The sequence below is a fragment of the Hypanus sabinus genome, chromosome 16, assembly GCF_030144855.1.
Source record: "Hypanus sabinus isolate sHypSab1 chromosome 16, sHypSab1.hap1, whole genome shotgun sequence".
In the NCBI taxonomy this organism is placed as follows: domain Eukaryota; kingdom Metazoa; phylum Chordata; class Chondrichthyes; order Myliobatiformes; family Dasyatidae; genus Hypanus; species Hypanus sabinus.
Genome location: NC_082721.1, coordinates 11737116 through 11755716, shown reverse-complemented (window position 1 = coordinate 11755716; position 18601 = coordinate 11737116). Strand labels below are relative to the sequence as shown.

Sequence of the window (18601 nt, the reverse complement as noted above, 5' to 3'; positions counted from 1 at the left end):
GAACCTAGGTTGCCTGTACTGTTAATTGTAGTGCTACCCACTATGCTATCGTGCCGCCCCAAAGACGGAGAGTTAAATATTTTAGAATATAAACGAAATGGGTACATACATATTAAGAAAGCAATTTATATGAGGGCATAATCTATTTGTGCTCTTTAGCTGAAAGCAACATGTTTAAAATAAAGTGGAGAATGATTGCTGTTGCTGAACAGATAGGGAGTGTCATTAACCAATAATCTCTGTTCATTTACTTTCTTTTAGATCCATATATACAGAAAGCGAGTGGAACATGACCAAAGATATAAATTCTTCCCCAAACTACTTTAAGTGTCAAATAAATTCTTCTTGGGCTTCCAGCTGGGTACAGGTATTGATTATAACCGACGTTTCAATGACAGATTCTGCCATTTTTATCATAAAACTAGAGAAAAAGAATTTTAACAAAGACAAAGGTCTGGCTGTAAGTAACAACTAGAATTCAATTGTAAATAAGATGGGAGAGTTGAAACCTGATTGGATGAGGACTAACCAATCAGGAAGGACGGACTTTGGGGGTATAAATACCACCGGCCTAGACACGCCCAGACATCCTCCTTAATGAAGATGGCATCAAAATGTCAGTTATAATGGATACCTGTACCTGGCTGGAAGCCCGAGAAGAGTTTATTCATCATATATGCCAGGAAAGCTCTAGATCGTTTTTATTTTATGTCTCCTTTGGATGCAGAAAATCGTACTTATGTCCATGAATAAGTTACACAATTACACCCAAAGATCTTTTACTTATCCATCTGTTCCTTTTTGATTTGCTAATCGAAGAATTTGTTTGTTAGGGTCTCCAAAGAGACACCAGTTCCATCGACAGCGTGCTGCCGGTGAAAGTATGGAGGACGAAGACCAGGACCCTCATCAGACTGACATTATACAGTACATTGCGCACACAGATGATGTCACCTTTTGTCCTCCTCCAACTTCATTCGCACAGACCCCCTCCAGTCCACCTTCGTCAGTTGCCAGGTACTGTTCAAACAGTTTTGATTTAAATAATCAGAACTTCTACTTTTTGTCCTTTTCACTTAAATTAAGATTACTTATTGTGAGAGCTTAATAACTAACAAATATGATGTACAAAAGAAACACCCTGTGTGTGTGTGTGTGTGTGTGTGTGTGCGCGCAACTCTGTGTCTGCATGTGTGTGTATATGTCTCTCTCTCTCTCTCTATCTATCTATCTGTCTCTGTGTGTATCTGTGTGTGTGTTTGGCTATCTGTCTGTGTGTGTATGTATCTCTATGTATGTGCACACACGTCCATGTGTCTACATGTATGTGCATATGCCTGTATATTTAAATATCTCTATTAGTACATGTGCGCAAGTGCATTTATATATGGTGGATAAATGAATATGTGCAGACAGTGTATGTATATGTATGTGTGCATAATTAACTCAATAGACAAGTGTGATTTTTATGTACACAATGTATTTCTAGATACCAATGTATAAGCAGCAACTACGTTTAATTTACTATGTGAATTAGTATTTATTTGCAGTGATTGTATTATAATGAGGGTCATTTTGACTTTGTGCATAAAATGATAGTGAACTAGAAAGTTAATAATTTTTATTAACTCCCTTTTTGCATAAATTCAAATTTACCCATAATAGGTTTTGACTTTTAATGGAATTAGTTACCTTTCCCCTACAGTGTGTGAAAAGGGGCCATCAAATATTTCTGAATGACTATATGCACATAAAATAATAAAAAGCAGCACTGACATCCTTTTGGTTCAATTCCTAGCATTGAGCAATGCCCAGTGGAAGTGCAGAAAAAAAAATCTGGTGAAAAATGTTAAATTCTGGTGACAAATTCTGTCAAATATTCCTTCTTTTTTGACCAAAAGTTACATTTGATAAGTTTTTGTTAAAGATATGAAAGCTTCCTTGACAGGCTTCCCTTTCTGCACCAATTCTGCTGCAGAGGCTTTACCTAATTATTAGTAAAAGCAGAATAAATTAAAGAAAATAGTAGATATTACTACTTAAAGGCCACTCTTTAATATTGCAATTTAGTGTAAAGCTATTTTCAATCATTTCAATAAGATCAAGATTCCACATCCCTTGCCAAAGGATAATTTCATAGGTTTATCAATACTTGGTATAACATAGATGCTTCTCATGCTTAACAAAGCTCAAAGCAGGTAGAAGATTATTCAGAGGGTAAGAGTTATTTTGATTGTGACATGATATTTTAATCATGTACTGTAATCATGTACAGAATGTCTCTGTGCAAATCTCTTCCATGAATAGATTGTGAGGTGAAAATATTTTGTCCGCATATTGCCGTGCAGCTAGTCTGATAATAATCCAACTGCAAATTCTCTGGACCATATCTGGAAAGTAATCCCTGGATTTGGAATTGGTTAGATGCAAATAGCTACGCGTTCGATACCAATTCAAGATTTAGGTTCAATTAAAACCAATGACACTGAATTTTGGAAGAGGCGTCAAATATCTGCCTACAATTCCATCTATTATGGCTTAGCCCATGCTTTGAGATTCCACTGCAGTTTTGTGGGATCTCAGAAGATTTTCGAGGCTAATGTGGATCTACAGCTTCTCCCACATATAGGGCAAAAGGTGAGTAGTTTAGGAGATGGGTCACTCTCTGGACTTCTGAGGCATGTAATTGAGGTTCTAAGTACCATCTTCAATGCTCCTTCTCCACTTCAAGTTTTCCTACTAGTAGGGCAAATGTTACATTTTCTTCAAGAGGCTTGAGCATAACATGAATCTATAATCTGAGCAGGGTTGCATTTCGCCATATTCATTTAAAAATTCTCAACCTTCTTTTCAAATCCTCTATGGTTTTAAGCCTCTCTGTCTTTGTAATTAAATTTAAAAGTAAACGTATTATCAAAGTACGCACATGTCACCGTAAATAACCCTGAGATCCATTTTCTTGTGGGAAATCACAGTAAAATACAAGAAAGAATCAAGATCAATGATAGACCGCACCCAATAGGATAAAAAAGCCAACTGCAAAATCTCAACAAACTGTCCAAATAGTACATACATACATAGATAAACAACAACAAACAAACAAGCAAGCAAGCAAGAAAGCAAAAAATATTGAAAACATGAGATGAAGAGTCCTTGAAAGTGAATCCATAGTTGTGGGAACATTGCAGAGATGAGGCAAGTTGAGTGACTTCATCCCCTCTGGTTCAAAATCCTGATGGTTGAGGGGTAATAACTGTTCTTGAACCTGGTGGTGTGGATCCTTAGACTCCTGCTGGGAGAAGAGAGAATGGTGGGGCTTCTTGATGGTGGATTCTGTTTTCCTGTGACAGCACTCCATGTGGATATGCTCAGTAGAGGAAGGATGGCTTTACCCATCATGGTTGGGCCATGTCCACTACTTTTTGTCGCTTTTCCATTCAAGGGCTTTGGTGTTTCCGTACCATGTCATAATGCAACCAGTCAATATACTCTCCACCATGCAGCTATAGAAATTTGTCAAAGTTTTAGATAACATGCTGAATCTTTGCAATCTTCTCAGGGGGTAGAGGTGCCGCCATGCTTTCTTCGTAATTGCACTTACCTGCTGGGCACAGGACAGGTTCTCCGAAATTTCAACAGCAAGGAATTTCAAGCTGCTAATCCTCTCCACATTTGATCCCCTGATGAAGACGGGCTTATTCTGGTTTCCTCCTCCTGAAATCGATAATCCGCTCCTTGGTCTTGCTGACATTGAGTGAGAGATTGATGTTGTAGCACCACTCAGCCAGATCTTCAATCTCTCTCTCATATGCTAATTCATCATCACCTTTGATTTGGCCAATGATAGTGGTGTCATCAGAAAACTTAAATATGGCATTGGAGCTGTGCTCACTTCACAGTAAAAAGCAAATAGAGCAGGGGGCTAAGCATGCAGCCTTGTGGTGCATCTGCACTGATGGAGATTTTGTGAGAGATGTTATTGCCAATCCGAAATGACTGGAGTCTGCAAGTGAGGAAATTGAGGATCCAGTTGCACGAGGAGTTATTGAGGCCTTGGTCTCGAAGCTGAGGGGATGATAGCATTGAATGCTGAGCAGCAGTCAATGAAGGGCATCCTGATGCACGCATCTTCTCTGTCCAGATGTTGAGTGAAAAGCCAATGAAATGGCACCTGCAGTTGACCTGTTGTGATGGTAGACAAATTGGAGTGGATCTAAATCGCTTCTCAAGCAAGTGTGGATCTACTTCATCACCAACCTCTCAAAGCGCTTCATCACGATGGATGTAAGTGCTACTGGACGATAGTCATCGAGACAGGTTACCATGTTCTTTTTAGGCTCCGGTATAATTGAAGCAAGTGGGTACCGCAGACTGCCCAATCAGGAGGTTAAATACATCAGTGAGCTGTCCAGCCAATCGATCAGCACAGGTCTTTCATACTCAGTTAGGTACCCTGTCTGGACTAGATGCGTTCCGTGGGTTCATCATCCTGAAGGACACTCTCATATTGGCATCGGAGTCAGAAATCAAAGGGTCATCGGTGGCTGTGAGAATTCGTGAAGTGCCTTCATGTTTTGATGGTCAAAGAGAGCATAAAAGACATTGAGCTCATCTGGGAGTGAAACTTTGTCATCACCTATGTCACCTGGTTTCACTTTGTAGGAGGTGATAGCTTTCAAACCCTGCTACAACTGCTGAACGTCCTTCATTGATTCGAGTTTGATCCAGAATTGCCACTTTGCATGTGAGATGGCTTCTGGAGATAGTACTTGGACCTTTTGTATTTTACTTGGTCAGCAGACTTGAATGGCACCGACCTGCCCTCAGTAGATCATGAATCTCGTGGTTCATCCAAGACTTCTGGTTAGGGATGACTCTGAATGATTTTGTGGGGCACACTCATTTATGACTGTTTCTTTAATTTAAATTTTTAGTTTGTATTCTGCTTTAGATGTATAATTCTCTTAGTTACCTCAATTCCTTCAATTCTGACCCATCAGAATCAAGTTTATTATCACTGACTTATGTCATGAAACTCGTTTTGCAGCAGCAGTACAGTGCAATACTATAAGATACAACAAGAAATATTAAAATCATAAGTAGTGCATAAAGTGAGGTAGTGTCAATGGGTTAATGGTCCATTCACAGGTATGATGGTGGAGGGGAAGAAGCTGTCCCTAAAATGTTAAATGTCTGTCATCAGGCTGCTGATGGTGATAATGAGAAGAGGAAATTCCCTGGATAGTGAGAATCCTTAATGAATCATGCCACCTTCTTGAGTCATTGCCTTTTGAAGGTGTCCTTAGTGGTGGAAAGGTTAGTGCCCTCAATGGAGCTGCTTGAGTTTACAACCAGCTTTCCTGATCCTGTACATCGGTAGAAATCTGCAAGAATATTTGCTAACCTATCAGATCTCCTCAAACTCTTAATGAAATTTAGGTGCTGGCATCCTTTCTTCATAATTGCAGCCATATTTTGGGATGAGGTTAGATCTTCAGAGATGTTGACACCCAGGAACTTGAAGCTACTCAATTTGTCGTCAAACTTAATTGCTCCAATTTGAGTAGACAGGCTTCCAGTATAAAGTCATTTGGCTTTGGAATTCAGTTCCTAAACCCCTCTGAACTTCTGATCTCTCCTCTAAATCTTTTTAACCATTCTCTTGGTTATCTTCCTTAAACTCTTCTCACATAATTCAGTGTTGCCTCTGTGAAGAAACTCAAGGCATTTTCCCAAGTCAGGGGAGCTTATTTGAATGTAAATTATTTACTCCCGTTAAAAAGTATCATGACATATAGAGTCTCTGAGAATTGAAAGAGAATAAATCATGAAAAAAGGATTTTGCTTTGAACTTTAATCAAGGGCTAATTCCAGCCTTTGTTCAGGTTGTACTGAGGGAGCGCAGCTGGGAAATTCATTGTCTCCCCACACAAGGTCTGAATGGGTACACATGGAAGTTCAGAGTTAAAATTTAAAGTAAATTTATTCTCTAAATACCTATATATGTCACCACATGCTACCCTGAGATTGATCTTCTTGTGAGCATTCACAAGAGATACAACGGAACACAATAGAATCAATGAAAAACTGCGCACAAAGACGGATAAACTACCCATGTACAAGACAAACTCCACACATACAATAAAAACAAATAATAATGAATAAATAACTGGATAAATAATATTGAGAACATGAGTTGTAGAGTCCGTGATAGTGAGTCCGTAAGTTGTGGAATTAGTTCAGTGTTGGGGTGAGTGAGGTTATGCGTGCCGGTTCAGGAGCCTGATGGTTGAAGGGTATGAACTGTTTCTGAATCTGGTAGTGTGGGACCTAAGCCTCCTGAACCTCTTCTCAATGGCAGCAATAAGAGGGAGCATGGTATGGATGGTGGGGGGTTCCCTGATGAAGAATGCTCCTTTCTGTGGCAGTGCTTCTTGTAGATGTGTTCAATGGTGGGGAGGGTTCTTCCTGAGATGCACATGGCCAAATCCACTGGAAAAGTGTACTTCATAGAATCACTAAGGGCTGCAGTATGGAAACAAGCCCATCAGCCCATTGTCCATGCCAGCCATCAAGCACCCATTTACACTAATCTATTATAGTCTCTCCACATTCCATAAGCTTCCTCATTTCTCTACCACCAAATTCTACTACTTATCTACACATTTGGGTCAATTTACAGTATCAAATAATCAGAGAGTCTACACATTTTGTTTTGGGTCTCGGGAAAACTGGAGGACCATGTTCGCAGGAAGATTGCGCAAACTCCATAGAGATGACCAGGACAGAAATGTGGACCGTTGTTATTCCTGCTGCCCCAAACCCTTGGTAAAACATTTGAATGACAATGGATATATTGAGTAGGAATTCCTCATTAAATGCAGCATGAGGCAAAGCATGGTTCAATTCCTGCTACTGCCTGTAAGAAATTGGTATGTTTTGCCCATGACAGTGTGGTTTTCCTCCGGGTGTTCTGGTTTCCTCACATAGTCAAAAGCATACTGTACCAGTTGGTTAATTGCTTATTGTAAATTGTCCGTGATTAGGCTCGGATTAAACTGATGGATTGTTGGGTGGCATGGCTCAAAGGCCTGTAAGGGCCTGTTCCACGCTGTATCTCAGTAAATAAATAAAATGCAACTGTGTAGCAACCTCTTCCCTTGTCTCGTGATACTGTTCAGAGAAAAATCCTACCCTGTTACCTTGATCTGAGTTTTATCTATTTAGAGGAACTAATTAACATGTCATCACCCTCACACAGCAGGCCCACAGGTCAGGAAATTTGCTTTTGGGCCCAGCTTGGCCTGTTGCATTTTTAAATGTCACAAGCCCTAGAAAAACAGGCCCTTCAAGTGGCCATCCATGAGTGACATCACAAGAAGTGCACAGATTATTTTTAATGGAATTACAAGTAGGGAGTTTATCCGGTTGAAATTAAATGAGTATAATATAACAAGGGTACATCTAGAACACTTCACTGCTGTGCATGCCCAATTCTCGTCAGATTTTGTGAATCTAATACCCCAGTTGCAGAAAGTAGGCTACAGATTCCCGATGGCCCACCATTTTAATTCCCATTCCCACTCTTTTCATGTCAATCCAAGGCCTCCTACTGTGCCATGATGAGACTAACCTCAGGGTGGAAGAGCAACACCTTATATTCCATCTGGGTAGCCTCCAACCTGATGGCATGAATATTGATTTCTTCTTCCAGTAAAAACACTTCCCCATTCCCCTTACCCTATTCTATTCCCCACTCTGGCCTCTTGCTGCTTCTCACCTGCCTACCATTCCCCCTTGTGCCATTCCTCCCCCCCCCCTTTCTCCTGTGGTCCACTCTCCGTTCCTATCATATTCCTTCCTCTCTGGCCCTCGACCTTTCCCACCCACCTGCCCTCACCTATCACCTCCCCATCTTTGTTTTCTGGCGTCTTCCCACTTCCTTTCCAGTCCTAAAGAAAGGTCTCAGCCCAAAACGTCAACTGTTTATTCATTTCCATTGATGCTGCCTGACCTGCTGAGTTCCTCCAGCATTTTGTGCATGCAGGCTACAGATAATATACTTTGCGTTGCAAAAGATAGACAGTGTTGTAAATGTATGGTTTCATTCATATTTTTTGCTGTAAGTAAAGAGTGGGTGCTATAATTAAAACTTTGAAATTTTGGAACATAACTTATACATGCAGGGGATTAATGCAAAACCATTTTTTATTTGCCATGTAAGCTAGATTCAGGAGAATAATTCTTGCTGGAAAGTATGCCGAGGTACATATTCTTGCTTTAATCCTTTAACAGTTGTATAGTTCATAATGGATCCCCTTTTTTCATTTGCTTTCAGTGTATGCTCCCTTAAGAAAACTGACAACAGAGTTAATTGAATTGAATTTGGACGTCTATGATTTCAGCGTTGCAAATGTAGCTGCTAGTCAGGCGGTGGAAATGGCCACCGTCCAACCAGATGGCTGTGGGCTGTCTGCATGTTCATTCCTGGATGCTTGTTGGAAGGGAACCTCGCACATCCTTGGCTGCCGTGATAATGGCTTTAAATCGGGCTTGGGAGAGTGACAAAACTGACGCCATTGATTATGATGTGGAGGTGTGCCTAGTGCATTGAGAGTTGGTTGTATTGCTGAAGCTTTATAAGGCATTGTTCAGACCACACTAGTATTGTGAGCAGCTTTGGGGTTCTTACCTAAGAAAGGATGTGCTGGTATTACAGAGAGTCCAGAAAAAGTTCACAAGAATGATCCCAGGAATGAAGGGGTTAACTTATAAGGAGCATTTGATGGTCTGGGCCTGAGCTCACTGGAATTTATAAGAATGAGAGGAATTCTCAGTGAAATCTTTCGAATATTGAAAAGTCGAGATAGAGTGGATGCAGAGATGATGTTTCCAATAGCGGGGGAGTCTAGGACCAGAGGGCACAGCCTCAGAATAGAAGGCCGTCCATTTAGAACGGAGACATGGAAGAATTTGTTTAGACCGAGGGGAGTGAATCTGTGGAATTCATTGCTACAGACAGCTGTGGAGCCTGTCATTGGGTATATTTCTTCCCTCCTCTCTTTTTCCATTCCAGTTCCCGTCTTATCCCTTCTCTTTTCCTCACCTACCTGTCACCTCCCTCTAGTGCCCCTCATCCTTCCCTTTCTCCCATGGTTCACTCTCCTCTCCTATCAGACTTCTTCTTCAGCCCAATACCCATTCCCTCCCAGCTTCTCACTTCACCCACCCACCTTCCCCATCACCCGATTTCACCTATCACCCGCCAGCTTGTATTCCTTCCCGTCTCTCCCACCTTCGTACTCTAGCTCCTTTCTAGCCCTGACGAAAGGTCTCGGCCTGAAACGTCAGATCTTTATTCCTCTCCATAGATGCTGCCCCCTGACCGGCTGAGTTCCTCCTGCATTTTGTGTATGTCCCTCCCTTGCTAATGGTGGGAAACTGAATGAATACCTGTCAGCCGGAGGTAATGTCAACGACTGGATTGTTGCCATAGCAAGATCGGTTCAGAGTCAGAGATACAGCATGGGAATAGGGCACGAGTCCGCACCAACTACCCGTTTACACTGATCTTACATTTTTCTCATTTTCAAAACTCCGCCACAGTCCCATCCACCTCCCCAGTGACCTGGGTTCAATTCCCACCACTGTAACAGGTTTATACATTCTCCCGTGACTGTGTCAGTTTCCTCCGGGTGTTCCAGTTCCTCCTCATGTTTCAAAGACGTACGGGTTAGTAGGTTAATTGGTCACATGAGTACAAACTGGGCTATTTGGGCCGGAAAGGACTGGTATCATGCTATATCTTTAAATAAATAAATTCCCCAGGTTTTACCACTTACCTGCACTGGTGGAGAGTGGGCAGCTAGACAGCTTATCCCAGGGCTGAAATAGCTAATACAAGGAGGCATAACTTTAAGTCATTGGGAGGATAATATAGGGAGTATGTCAGAGGTAGGTTATGGAATGCACTGCTAAGGGTTGTGATTAAGGCAGACACTTCAGGGACCTTTAAGAGTCAATGGAGGGATGGGTTAGATTGATCTTGGAGTAAGTCAAAGGGTCGGCACAACATTGTGGGCTGAAGGACCTGTACTGTGTTGTACTGTTCTATATTTTATGTACACTCTAGGAGCAATAATACAGCTGATTACTCTACCAGCACGTATGCTTTTAGGATGTCAGAGGAAATCCACGTGGTCAAAAGTGGGAAAGTACAACTTCATGCAGACTGAGCCTGGGCTCTGGATCGAACCAGGTCTGTGGCACTTCGAGGCATTAGGGCTGCACCTCTGACCACCCTCTTCAAGATCCACACACTTGGTTCCTTGACCAATAGCTAATGATTGCGGGTGCCACGGTAACGGAGTGGTTAGCCGACACTGTAACAGCTCAGGATGTCAGAGTTCGGAGCTCAGTTCCAGCGCTGTCTGTAAGGTGTTTGTACATTCTCCCCATGACCAGGTAGGGATTCCCCTGGGTGCTGCAGTTAGTAGGTTAATTGGTCATTGTAACTTGTCCGTGGTGCAGATCGTTACCTGTTCGATGCTGTATCTCTAAATAAACCGCTCAACCACATTGTCCATTCAGGGATGTGACTGTTGCAAACACTGTTGGTTCCTGTTGGCATTTTTCCCTGACGACGGCTATTGGGATCATTCTCCCACCCACATGGATTTAAGCAGACGCACATCCAGTTAAAATTTCCTTATCAGAATCAGAATCAGGTTTATTATCATTGACATGTGTTGTGAAATTTGTTAACTTAGCAGCAGCAGTTCATTGCAATACACAACATAGAAGAAAAAACAATAATTAAATAAATAATACTAATCAATAAGTCAATCAATTACAGCATGTGTATATTGAATAAATTAAAGGGCGTGCAAAAAACCCCCCAGAAATACTGTATATTAAAACAAGTAGGTAGTGCCCAAGGGTTCAATGTCCATTTAGGAATCAGATGGCAGAGGGGAAGAAGCTGTTCCTGAAACGCTGAGTGGGTGCCTTCAGGCTTCTGTACCTCTTACCTTGCCTCATATCCTTGTCATTTAGCTATTTAGATAGCCTAATGTGGGGTCACAGGAATGGGGTGGGAGAAGGTTGATATTAAAGATAAATGCCGGTAGAGATAACGTGGGATGCATTAGGGTTGGAATGCAATGTACCCTTCCGTTCGTCACCAAGAGGACATGCACCCTCCTAAACACAATGCGCTCAGTCAACTGAGAGTACTGTAGTAATGAAAGAACATAGAGAAGACTCACAACCAGAGTAGAGATACACATAGGATGCTGGAGGGACTCAGCCGATCAGGCGGCATCTATAGGGATGTATAAGCAGTCAATGTTTTTAATGGTGCCACTCTAAACCCAATCTATGGTACAAGTAAAATATTCATGTCAAAGTCAAAGTAAATTTATTGTCAAAGTACGTGTTTGTCATCATATACTTCTGTGAGATTCATTTTCTTGCAGGCATCTACAGGAAAATAAAGAAATATAACAGAATGTATGAAAAAATACATGATTATATTTAAAGTGGGGGTAGATAGTTCTTGATTAGTAAGGTTGTCAAAGATTACACGGTTACAGGGATGGAGAACAGGAATGAGATGGATAATAAACCGTCCATCTTGGAAAGTCAGGGAAGTCTTCAATGAGCTAATGTTCTGATTCTGCTCCTATGTCTTGTGGTTTTAAACAAAGATTGACAAACAACCAATGTACAAAAAAGACAAATGATGGAAGTGAAATATATAAACAACACTGAGAGCATGAGTTGTAGAGTTGTTGAAAGTTGTTGTGGATGTAGGTCATAGAATCAGTTAAGAGTTGAGGTGAATGAAGTTATCCACACTGGTTCACCTGATGGTTGAAGGGTAATAACTGCTCCTGAACTTAGAGATGTGGGACCTTAGGCACCTGTACCTTCTGCCCAATGGTAGTAGCAAGCACTATGCACATAGAAACCAAATCAGATTCATGCAATGCATACAAATTAAAGCAATTCTAAATTCTAACCAGCCCATTGATTGGAGATGCTCTGCATGTCGGAACTCATCTTTTGCATCTTGAAGCTAAAGAGTTTTAGAATTTAAAGTAAATTGCAGGTTGAATGTCTTTTATCTGAGGGACTGGGGCTGCAACATCAGCTGCCAAAAGATCTGAAGCCAGTGTTCAGAATCCAAACAAAACTTTTTCAACCATATATAGTCACCTAACTATAGGAAGGATATCAGAAAGATTGAAAAAGTGCAGAGAAGATTTACTAGGATGTTTCCGGGTCTTCAGGAGTTGAGTTACAGGGAAAGATTGAACAGGTTAGGACTTTATTCCTTGGAACATAGAAGAATGAGGGGGATTTGACAGAGGTTTACAAAATTATGAGGGGTCAATGCGAGTAGGCTCTTTCCACTTAGATTAGGAGAGATAAATATGAGAGGACATGGCTTTAGGGTGAAAAGGGAAAGGTTTAGGGGGAACTTCTTCATTCAGAGAGTGGTTGGACTGTGGAATGAGCTGCCATTTGACGTGATAAATGTGGGCTCACTCTCACGTTTTAAGAATAAATTGGACAGATATATGGATGGGAGAAGTCTGGAGGGTTATGGACTGAGTGCCGGTCAATGGGACGAGCAGAATTTTGACACAGATTAGAAGGGCTGAATGGCCTGTTTTCTGTTCTGTAGTGTTCTATCATTCATAGGAGGCTTCCCTGACTTTTCATTCTAGTGGGATCATTGCATTGGCTTTGAGCAGGTGTAAGAACCAGAATGCCTTAGAACATAGAAAACCGATAGCACAATACAGCCCCTTCAGCCCACAAAGTTGTTCTTTCTTCCCACTGACAAAGCAAACATAAGTATATAAAAGTATGAGTGGTGTAGAAAGGATAAATGCAAGCAGACTTTTTTCCATTGAGTAACACACACAAAATGCTGGAGGAACTCAGCAGGTCAGGCAGCTGCTATGGAAATGAATAAACAGTCAACATTTCAGGCCGAGACCCTTTATCAGGACTGAGAGGGAAGGGGGAAGGATCCAGAAGAAGAAGGTAGGAGAGGGGAGGAGGTCAAACTTGAAGGTGATAGGTGAAGCCAGGTGGGTGGGGGAGGAGGAATGAAGTAAAAAAGTGATAAGAGGTAGCAAGTCTGGCTGATCACATGATCAAAGAGGTGGAGGCAGCAGAGAACATAGTGGAGGGTGTAGTAAAAGAGTGTCTCCCTGAACCCCTGTCAAAGAGAAAATTTGAACTTCTTCAGAGTAGGCTTACCTCAAAGAGACTTCACAGTGGAGCAACAAATCATAAACATAAGAGTTCCTGAGAGAGACTGAACTGGAGGTCATAGGTTAAGGGTGAAAGGTGAAATGTTTAATGTGAATATGAGGGAAAAAAAACCCTTCCTTCAGAGTGTGGAACAAGCTGCCAGCGGAAGTGGTTGGTGCAGGTACAATTTCAACATTTAAGAGAAGTTTGGATAAATACGCGGATCAGAGGGGTATGAAGGGAAATGGTCCAGGCAGAGATCGATGAGAATAATAGTTCTCAGCACTGACTAGATGGGCTGAGGGTCATGTTTCTGTGTTGTAGTGTTATATGACTCTGTAGTTCCTTAGATGTTCTTCACTGATGGTGAACATCCAGTTAATCTTACTGACAACTTAAGCAAAAACAACATCTTAACAGAGATCGTTTCATTACCAACTAACGGGGAAAGGAAATGGTGCCATTAAAAATTGGGTCAATAGACAATAGGAGCAATAAATTAAGATACTTTTTGGCTTTGCTGTTTAGATGTTTCTTCCTAAACTGATGGCAGAGATTTAAGTCCAAAATAATAATTGGATTGGGTGCATCTTTACTAGCTTTCTCTTCAGATTGTAGCTGGTCATCCTGAGAACATGCAGTACTGCTCCCAGCATTCCATCAGCATGTTCCTTAGAGAAATGTGTCCCCTGCCTGCTAGGTTTTTGTTTCCTGACTGAGCTTGATGTGGCCTCATCCTTGGATTGACGTCTCAGTCTGGTAATAACTCTTCCTAAACCTAGTGCTGTGGAGCTTTTGGCTCCTCTGCCTCAGTCTAGGACAAGTATTTCCTTTGGAGATCACTGTTTGTAATTATTTTGACTGCCTGCGACTGAATGGGATTGACCAGTTTGTTGTAATTGGAGTTAGCATGGACTCGATGGGCTGAATGGCCTCCTTGAGTGCGGGAGCTATCCAGTTATGCTATAAGCGTGAGCTGGCAGGGCCGCATGCAAACCAATTGAAATAACAGCTTCTGCTTGTTAGGAATTAGCGGTGTTAGCAGAAACCAAGCTTTATTGAAGTTAAGTTTTGTAAATACTGTGCTGCTCTGTGCTACATTTTCCTGAGATAAGCTTGGTTTTCTTTCAGGCTAGATGCGGCAGACATTCTGCCGGGCGGGAGTGAAAGTGCTGAGAGAAGGGAGAGCTCTGATCAACAGAGGATCTACCGTGATATCTGGAAACTTCGAGCCTCTCTCGAACTTTACGTATCATCGGAGCAGAGCAGCAATGATAAGGACTCGGTGCGGAGCGACACCGAGAGTCTGTGTTCGTTGAGTGGGCCAGCTGGCAGCCTCTCCCAGGATGCGGCTGATGAAGATGACGGCCTTGAGGAGAGACCCACGGATAAAGGAGGCAAGCAGGATAGTGTGGATTCTGAGCGAGGCAGCGACAGCGAATCGAACACAAGAAAGCTGCTTCAGATGGACAGCGGCTATGCATCAATAGAGGCACCAAGCAGACTGTTAGAAGAAAGAATTCTCAAGGTGGACATTGAAAGTAGGACGAAAGACAAAACAGCTTCAGAGAAAAGGTTGTTCTTCACAAGTTCTGGGCGCAAAGGGACTGTCTTTGAAAGTTTTGATGCAAAAATATTGAGTGAAGAGATAGAGGAAGAAGGTGCTGTTGGAGGTGAACCAGAAAGCCCCATTGGGTGGTCACCATATGGCCAAATGTTTGCAACTAGAGACTATTTGCATAGAAGGGATTACAGCATTGATGAGAAGACTGATGCCTTATTCAATGAATTCCTCCGGCACGACCCTCAGTTTGATGATTCTCCTCTGAAGTCTAAACACCGGTCCCGCATTCACCTCCGCAAGCAATGGCAGAGGACCAAGCAATACAGCGATCCAGGAATCCGTTACCCGCCTGGACTGGAACGGCACCGAACACCCCTCCGAAGAGGCGACAGCGTGAATTACCCCCTCGACCATCGGTACCAGAGCACCTTGCCCCGCATCGTCAGCACCACGGACGAGGAGCAATCCGGTAGTCAGGAACAGATCAAGTCGCCAACTGCTAAGGACTCGGAACATCTTGGTGCGGACACTGAAGAAAGAATCCATATAATTGAGGAAGAGACAATGGAGCAAGGAAGTGTCATTGACCAGACTGAACAAATAGACTTCCAGCAGCCTTTAGACCATATTAGTGATTTCACAGAGACAAATAACTCTACAGACTTTGGGTATGGGCCTCAAATGATAGGAGCAGATCCCAAAGACATATTAACTACTAGCATCGATGATAGGCTGTATAATAATCTTAAAAAATCCAAGGAGAGTGTGGAGTATGTAGTATCTGTCACACACGCGTCACTAGACCACAGTCCTGTTTAGCCTATTTTTTTTGTGGAAGTCTGACTCAATTTCTTTTTTGTAGAATTCTCATGTGTATGCTCTTCTTCTTTACTATTAGATACTCCTGACACACACAGGCAACTTTTTGCTGCTATCATACACTAGATGCTTCATGTCCCCACCCCCCCACCACCACCACCCTCCCATCAAAGAATGATTAGATATCTGTAGAGCTTTAGTACATAAATGTTTTATTAGAAAACTAGCTTGCCCTTTTAAATAAAAACAGAATAAAAGAGTGGTACTAATGACTTGGGGAAAGCTTTTCAATTCAAGTTGCTTGGCTGTTATTTTATTTCTGTTCTTCCAAAATACCCGATGATGTTTTTAATATTAAGAAATAGCATCAACCTGGTATGAATAGCATTGTACACAAAGTGCTTCCTGTTCACAGAGTTGGCTGCATCGCTCCCATATGCATGTACCCTTTTCATTCAAAGACTATCATTCGAAAGAAACTCTAGGATTTTACCTTGTCACTAGTGCAAGTAACCTCCTTGAAACCTCTTGGCAATTTTTTAAGTGTAAATTTCTTCCTCAAGAAGTTCACTCTCTGTCCATAATTTCATGCTATGTTTTGTGAATTAGATTGTCAATTTTTAAAAAATATATCCATAATTGTTTGTACCTTAAGTGTAAAGGTGTCTGTAGTTTTATTAAACATAAACAATGCTGTTCTGTATTTATGGATGGACTGGGCACAATAAATGGACAATTACTTTTTTTTCTTATTTTAATTTTATTTTTGAAGTTTTATTTCCAAGGTCATTAAGTAGAGTGGTTGTCTACCAGTCATTCTGCATTGAATGTTTTGACTCAGTGACCAGCTATCAATGTAATGCATTTAGGCTAACTTCACAGGTTTAAATAATTATATACAATAATTTTATAAAAAATATATGGTACTCTATAGGTCACACAGAACTTCTTACAAAGACACTTTACCTGTTTTCGTTTTTTTATCTTAACTGTAAAAATCAGCCTTGACCTAATATTTCATTGACTTTTTTCTGCTTTCATTGCTAAAATAAATTCTTAACTCATTCAAACAAAAAATAATTTTGTGTGACTTGTTTCATATGTCTGAGGGCAATGGGGTAAAATAGAGAAAGAAGAAAATGTGGAAAATACCTTAAATTCCATTGTTCTAAGAACTTGTTCTATAAAACACAAAACTCCAAGGTGAATCTCTTTATAATCTTGTGAGACACAGCATCAGATGGCACATTGAAAGAGAAAGACCACATAAAATAGATATTATTCTCCCTCTCTCTATCTATAATGCCCCCCACCCTTTTCTTTCCATTACATATTTTATCCTGAAGACTAATAGGTGAATGAAAATACCAGCATACTGAGTTATGAGTCCTGTGTTTTCTGAGAATTAAAGGAATGTTTGAGATCTTGATTAACTTTCAGACTACCATTTTAAAGAGAGTATTAGTAAAGATATTTTGAACCAGCTGGCAACAAGCTGGCTTTCTCCAATTAGCTATACCCAGCATGGAGCAGATTTAACAGGACTTTGTAACAAATCCATTTGTTTATTTAATGCTTGAGTTAAGTCATCAATTCCAAATCTGTTCATTCCAAAGAGCACCCAACCAGATTCGCAAAAGATCTCTTTACATCACTAAACTACTTTTTGTAAGTCTCAGCAATGGTTTAGCACAATATAAGAATATCTAAACTATTGCCTTCTTGCTCTTCAAAAAAACGATAGAGCCTCTAAATTTCTTCCCCATCAAAAGTAGCAGAGTCAGAATCAGGTTTAATATCACTGGCATATGTTGTGAAATTTGTTGTTATATGGCAGCAGTACATTGCAATACATGATTAAAATAAAAACTGTAAATTACGAGTATATATATATATATCTTTTAAATTATTAAATTAAATAAGAAGTGCAAAAAGAGAAATAAGAAAGTAGTGAGGTAGAGCGTTCAGTCTAACATAATGAACTTTGGAGGCAGAGTATAATAGAAAATCATTATTTATTTATTTATTTATTGGAGTACAATATGGAAAAGGCCCTTGCGGCCCTTCAAGCCACGCAGCCAGCAAGCCTTGATTTAACCATAGCCTAATTACTCCACAATTTACAATGACCAATTAGCCTATCAATCGGTATGTCTTTGGAAGGTGGGAGGAAACCGGAGCACCCGGAGGAAACCCACGGGGTCACGGGGAGGATGTACAAACTACAGGCAGCGAGGGGAACCATATAATTTATTTATCATTACTGATCGGTTTGAAGCTGTGTCTTAGTCTAAATTGATTAGTTGTTTTATGATGGAACTTTATCATTTTTTAAATCTTTCCCAAGGCTCTTGGGCGTTAGGGATGGTATGTAGCTCTTATTCATTTGTGATTTCTTGTAAATACATTGATACAGATTATCCTTCTGATACCTGCAATTCTGCTTGGTGTTGTTTATACAAATCAAGTTACATAAACTAATTAAGCAGAAGTATGGCCTCTGCTCGGGTTAAAGCAACAGACAGTATGGCATCATAAGTGTCTGTTTCTTGTTCACTCTTGTAAGTTCTGGATAAGTAATTCATATTTGTACTCTAGCAACTAATACAGAACTATGAGCAGCTGACAGTATTCATCGCCCACAAACCCGTTGTTAAATATGGGAAGATGATGATCAGTGGAAAAGGAGGCTTTTCCTTTGAGGTTGGATGAGACGAGAACTAGAGGTCATGATTTAATGGTAAACTGTTTAAGGAGAACATGATGAGAGCGTGGAATGAGTTGCTGGTGGAAGTGGTGGATTTGGGTTTGAATTTAAAATTTAAGAGAAATTTGAATAAGTACATGGATGGTTTGGGGGGGGTATGGAGATGCAGGTCGATGGGAGTAGGCAGATAAATAGTTCTGCATGGACTAGAGTCATTGAGCCACAGAAACAGGCCCATTAGC

General features: G+C 41.0%; 1 protein-coding gene across 2 annotated transcripts in view; it reads left to right on the top strand.

Annotated features, from left to right (window-relative positions):
- cbarpb (CACN subunit beta associated regulatory protein b) overlaps positions 1-16648 on the top strand; it is a 207697-nt gene extending 191049 nt beyond the window's left edge. For both annotated transcript variants that reach the window (XM_059991141.1, XM_059991142.1), the window contains 2 exons: positions 834-1017; positions 14401-16648. In XM_059991141.1, coding sequence (XP_059847124.1) covers positions 834-1017; positions 14401-15652 — 1436 coding nt within the window. In that variant the 3' untranslated portion in view covers positions 15653-16648. The remainder of the gene's footprint in view (positions 1-833; positions 1018-14400) is intronic.
- The last annotated feature ends 1953 nt before the right edge of the window (positions 16649-18601 follow it).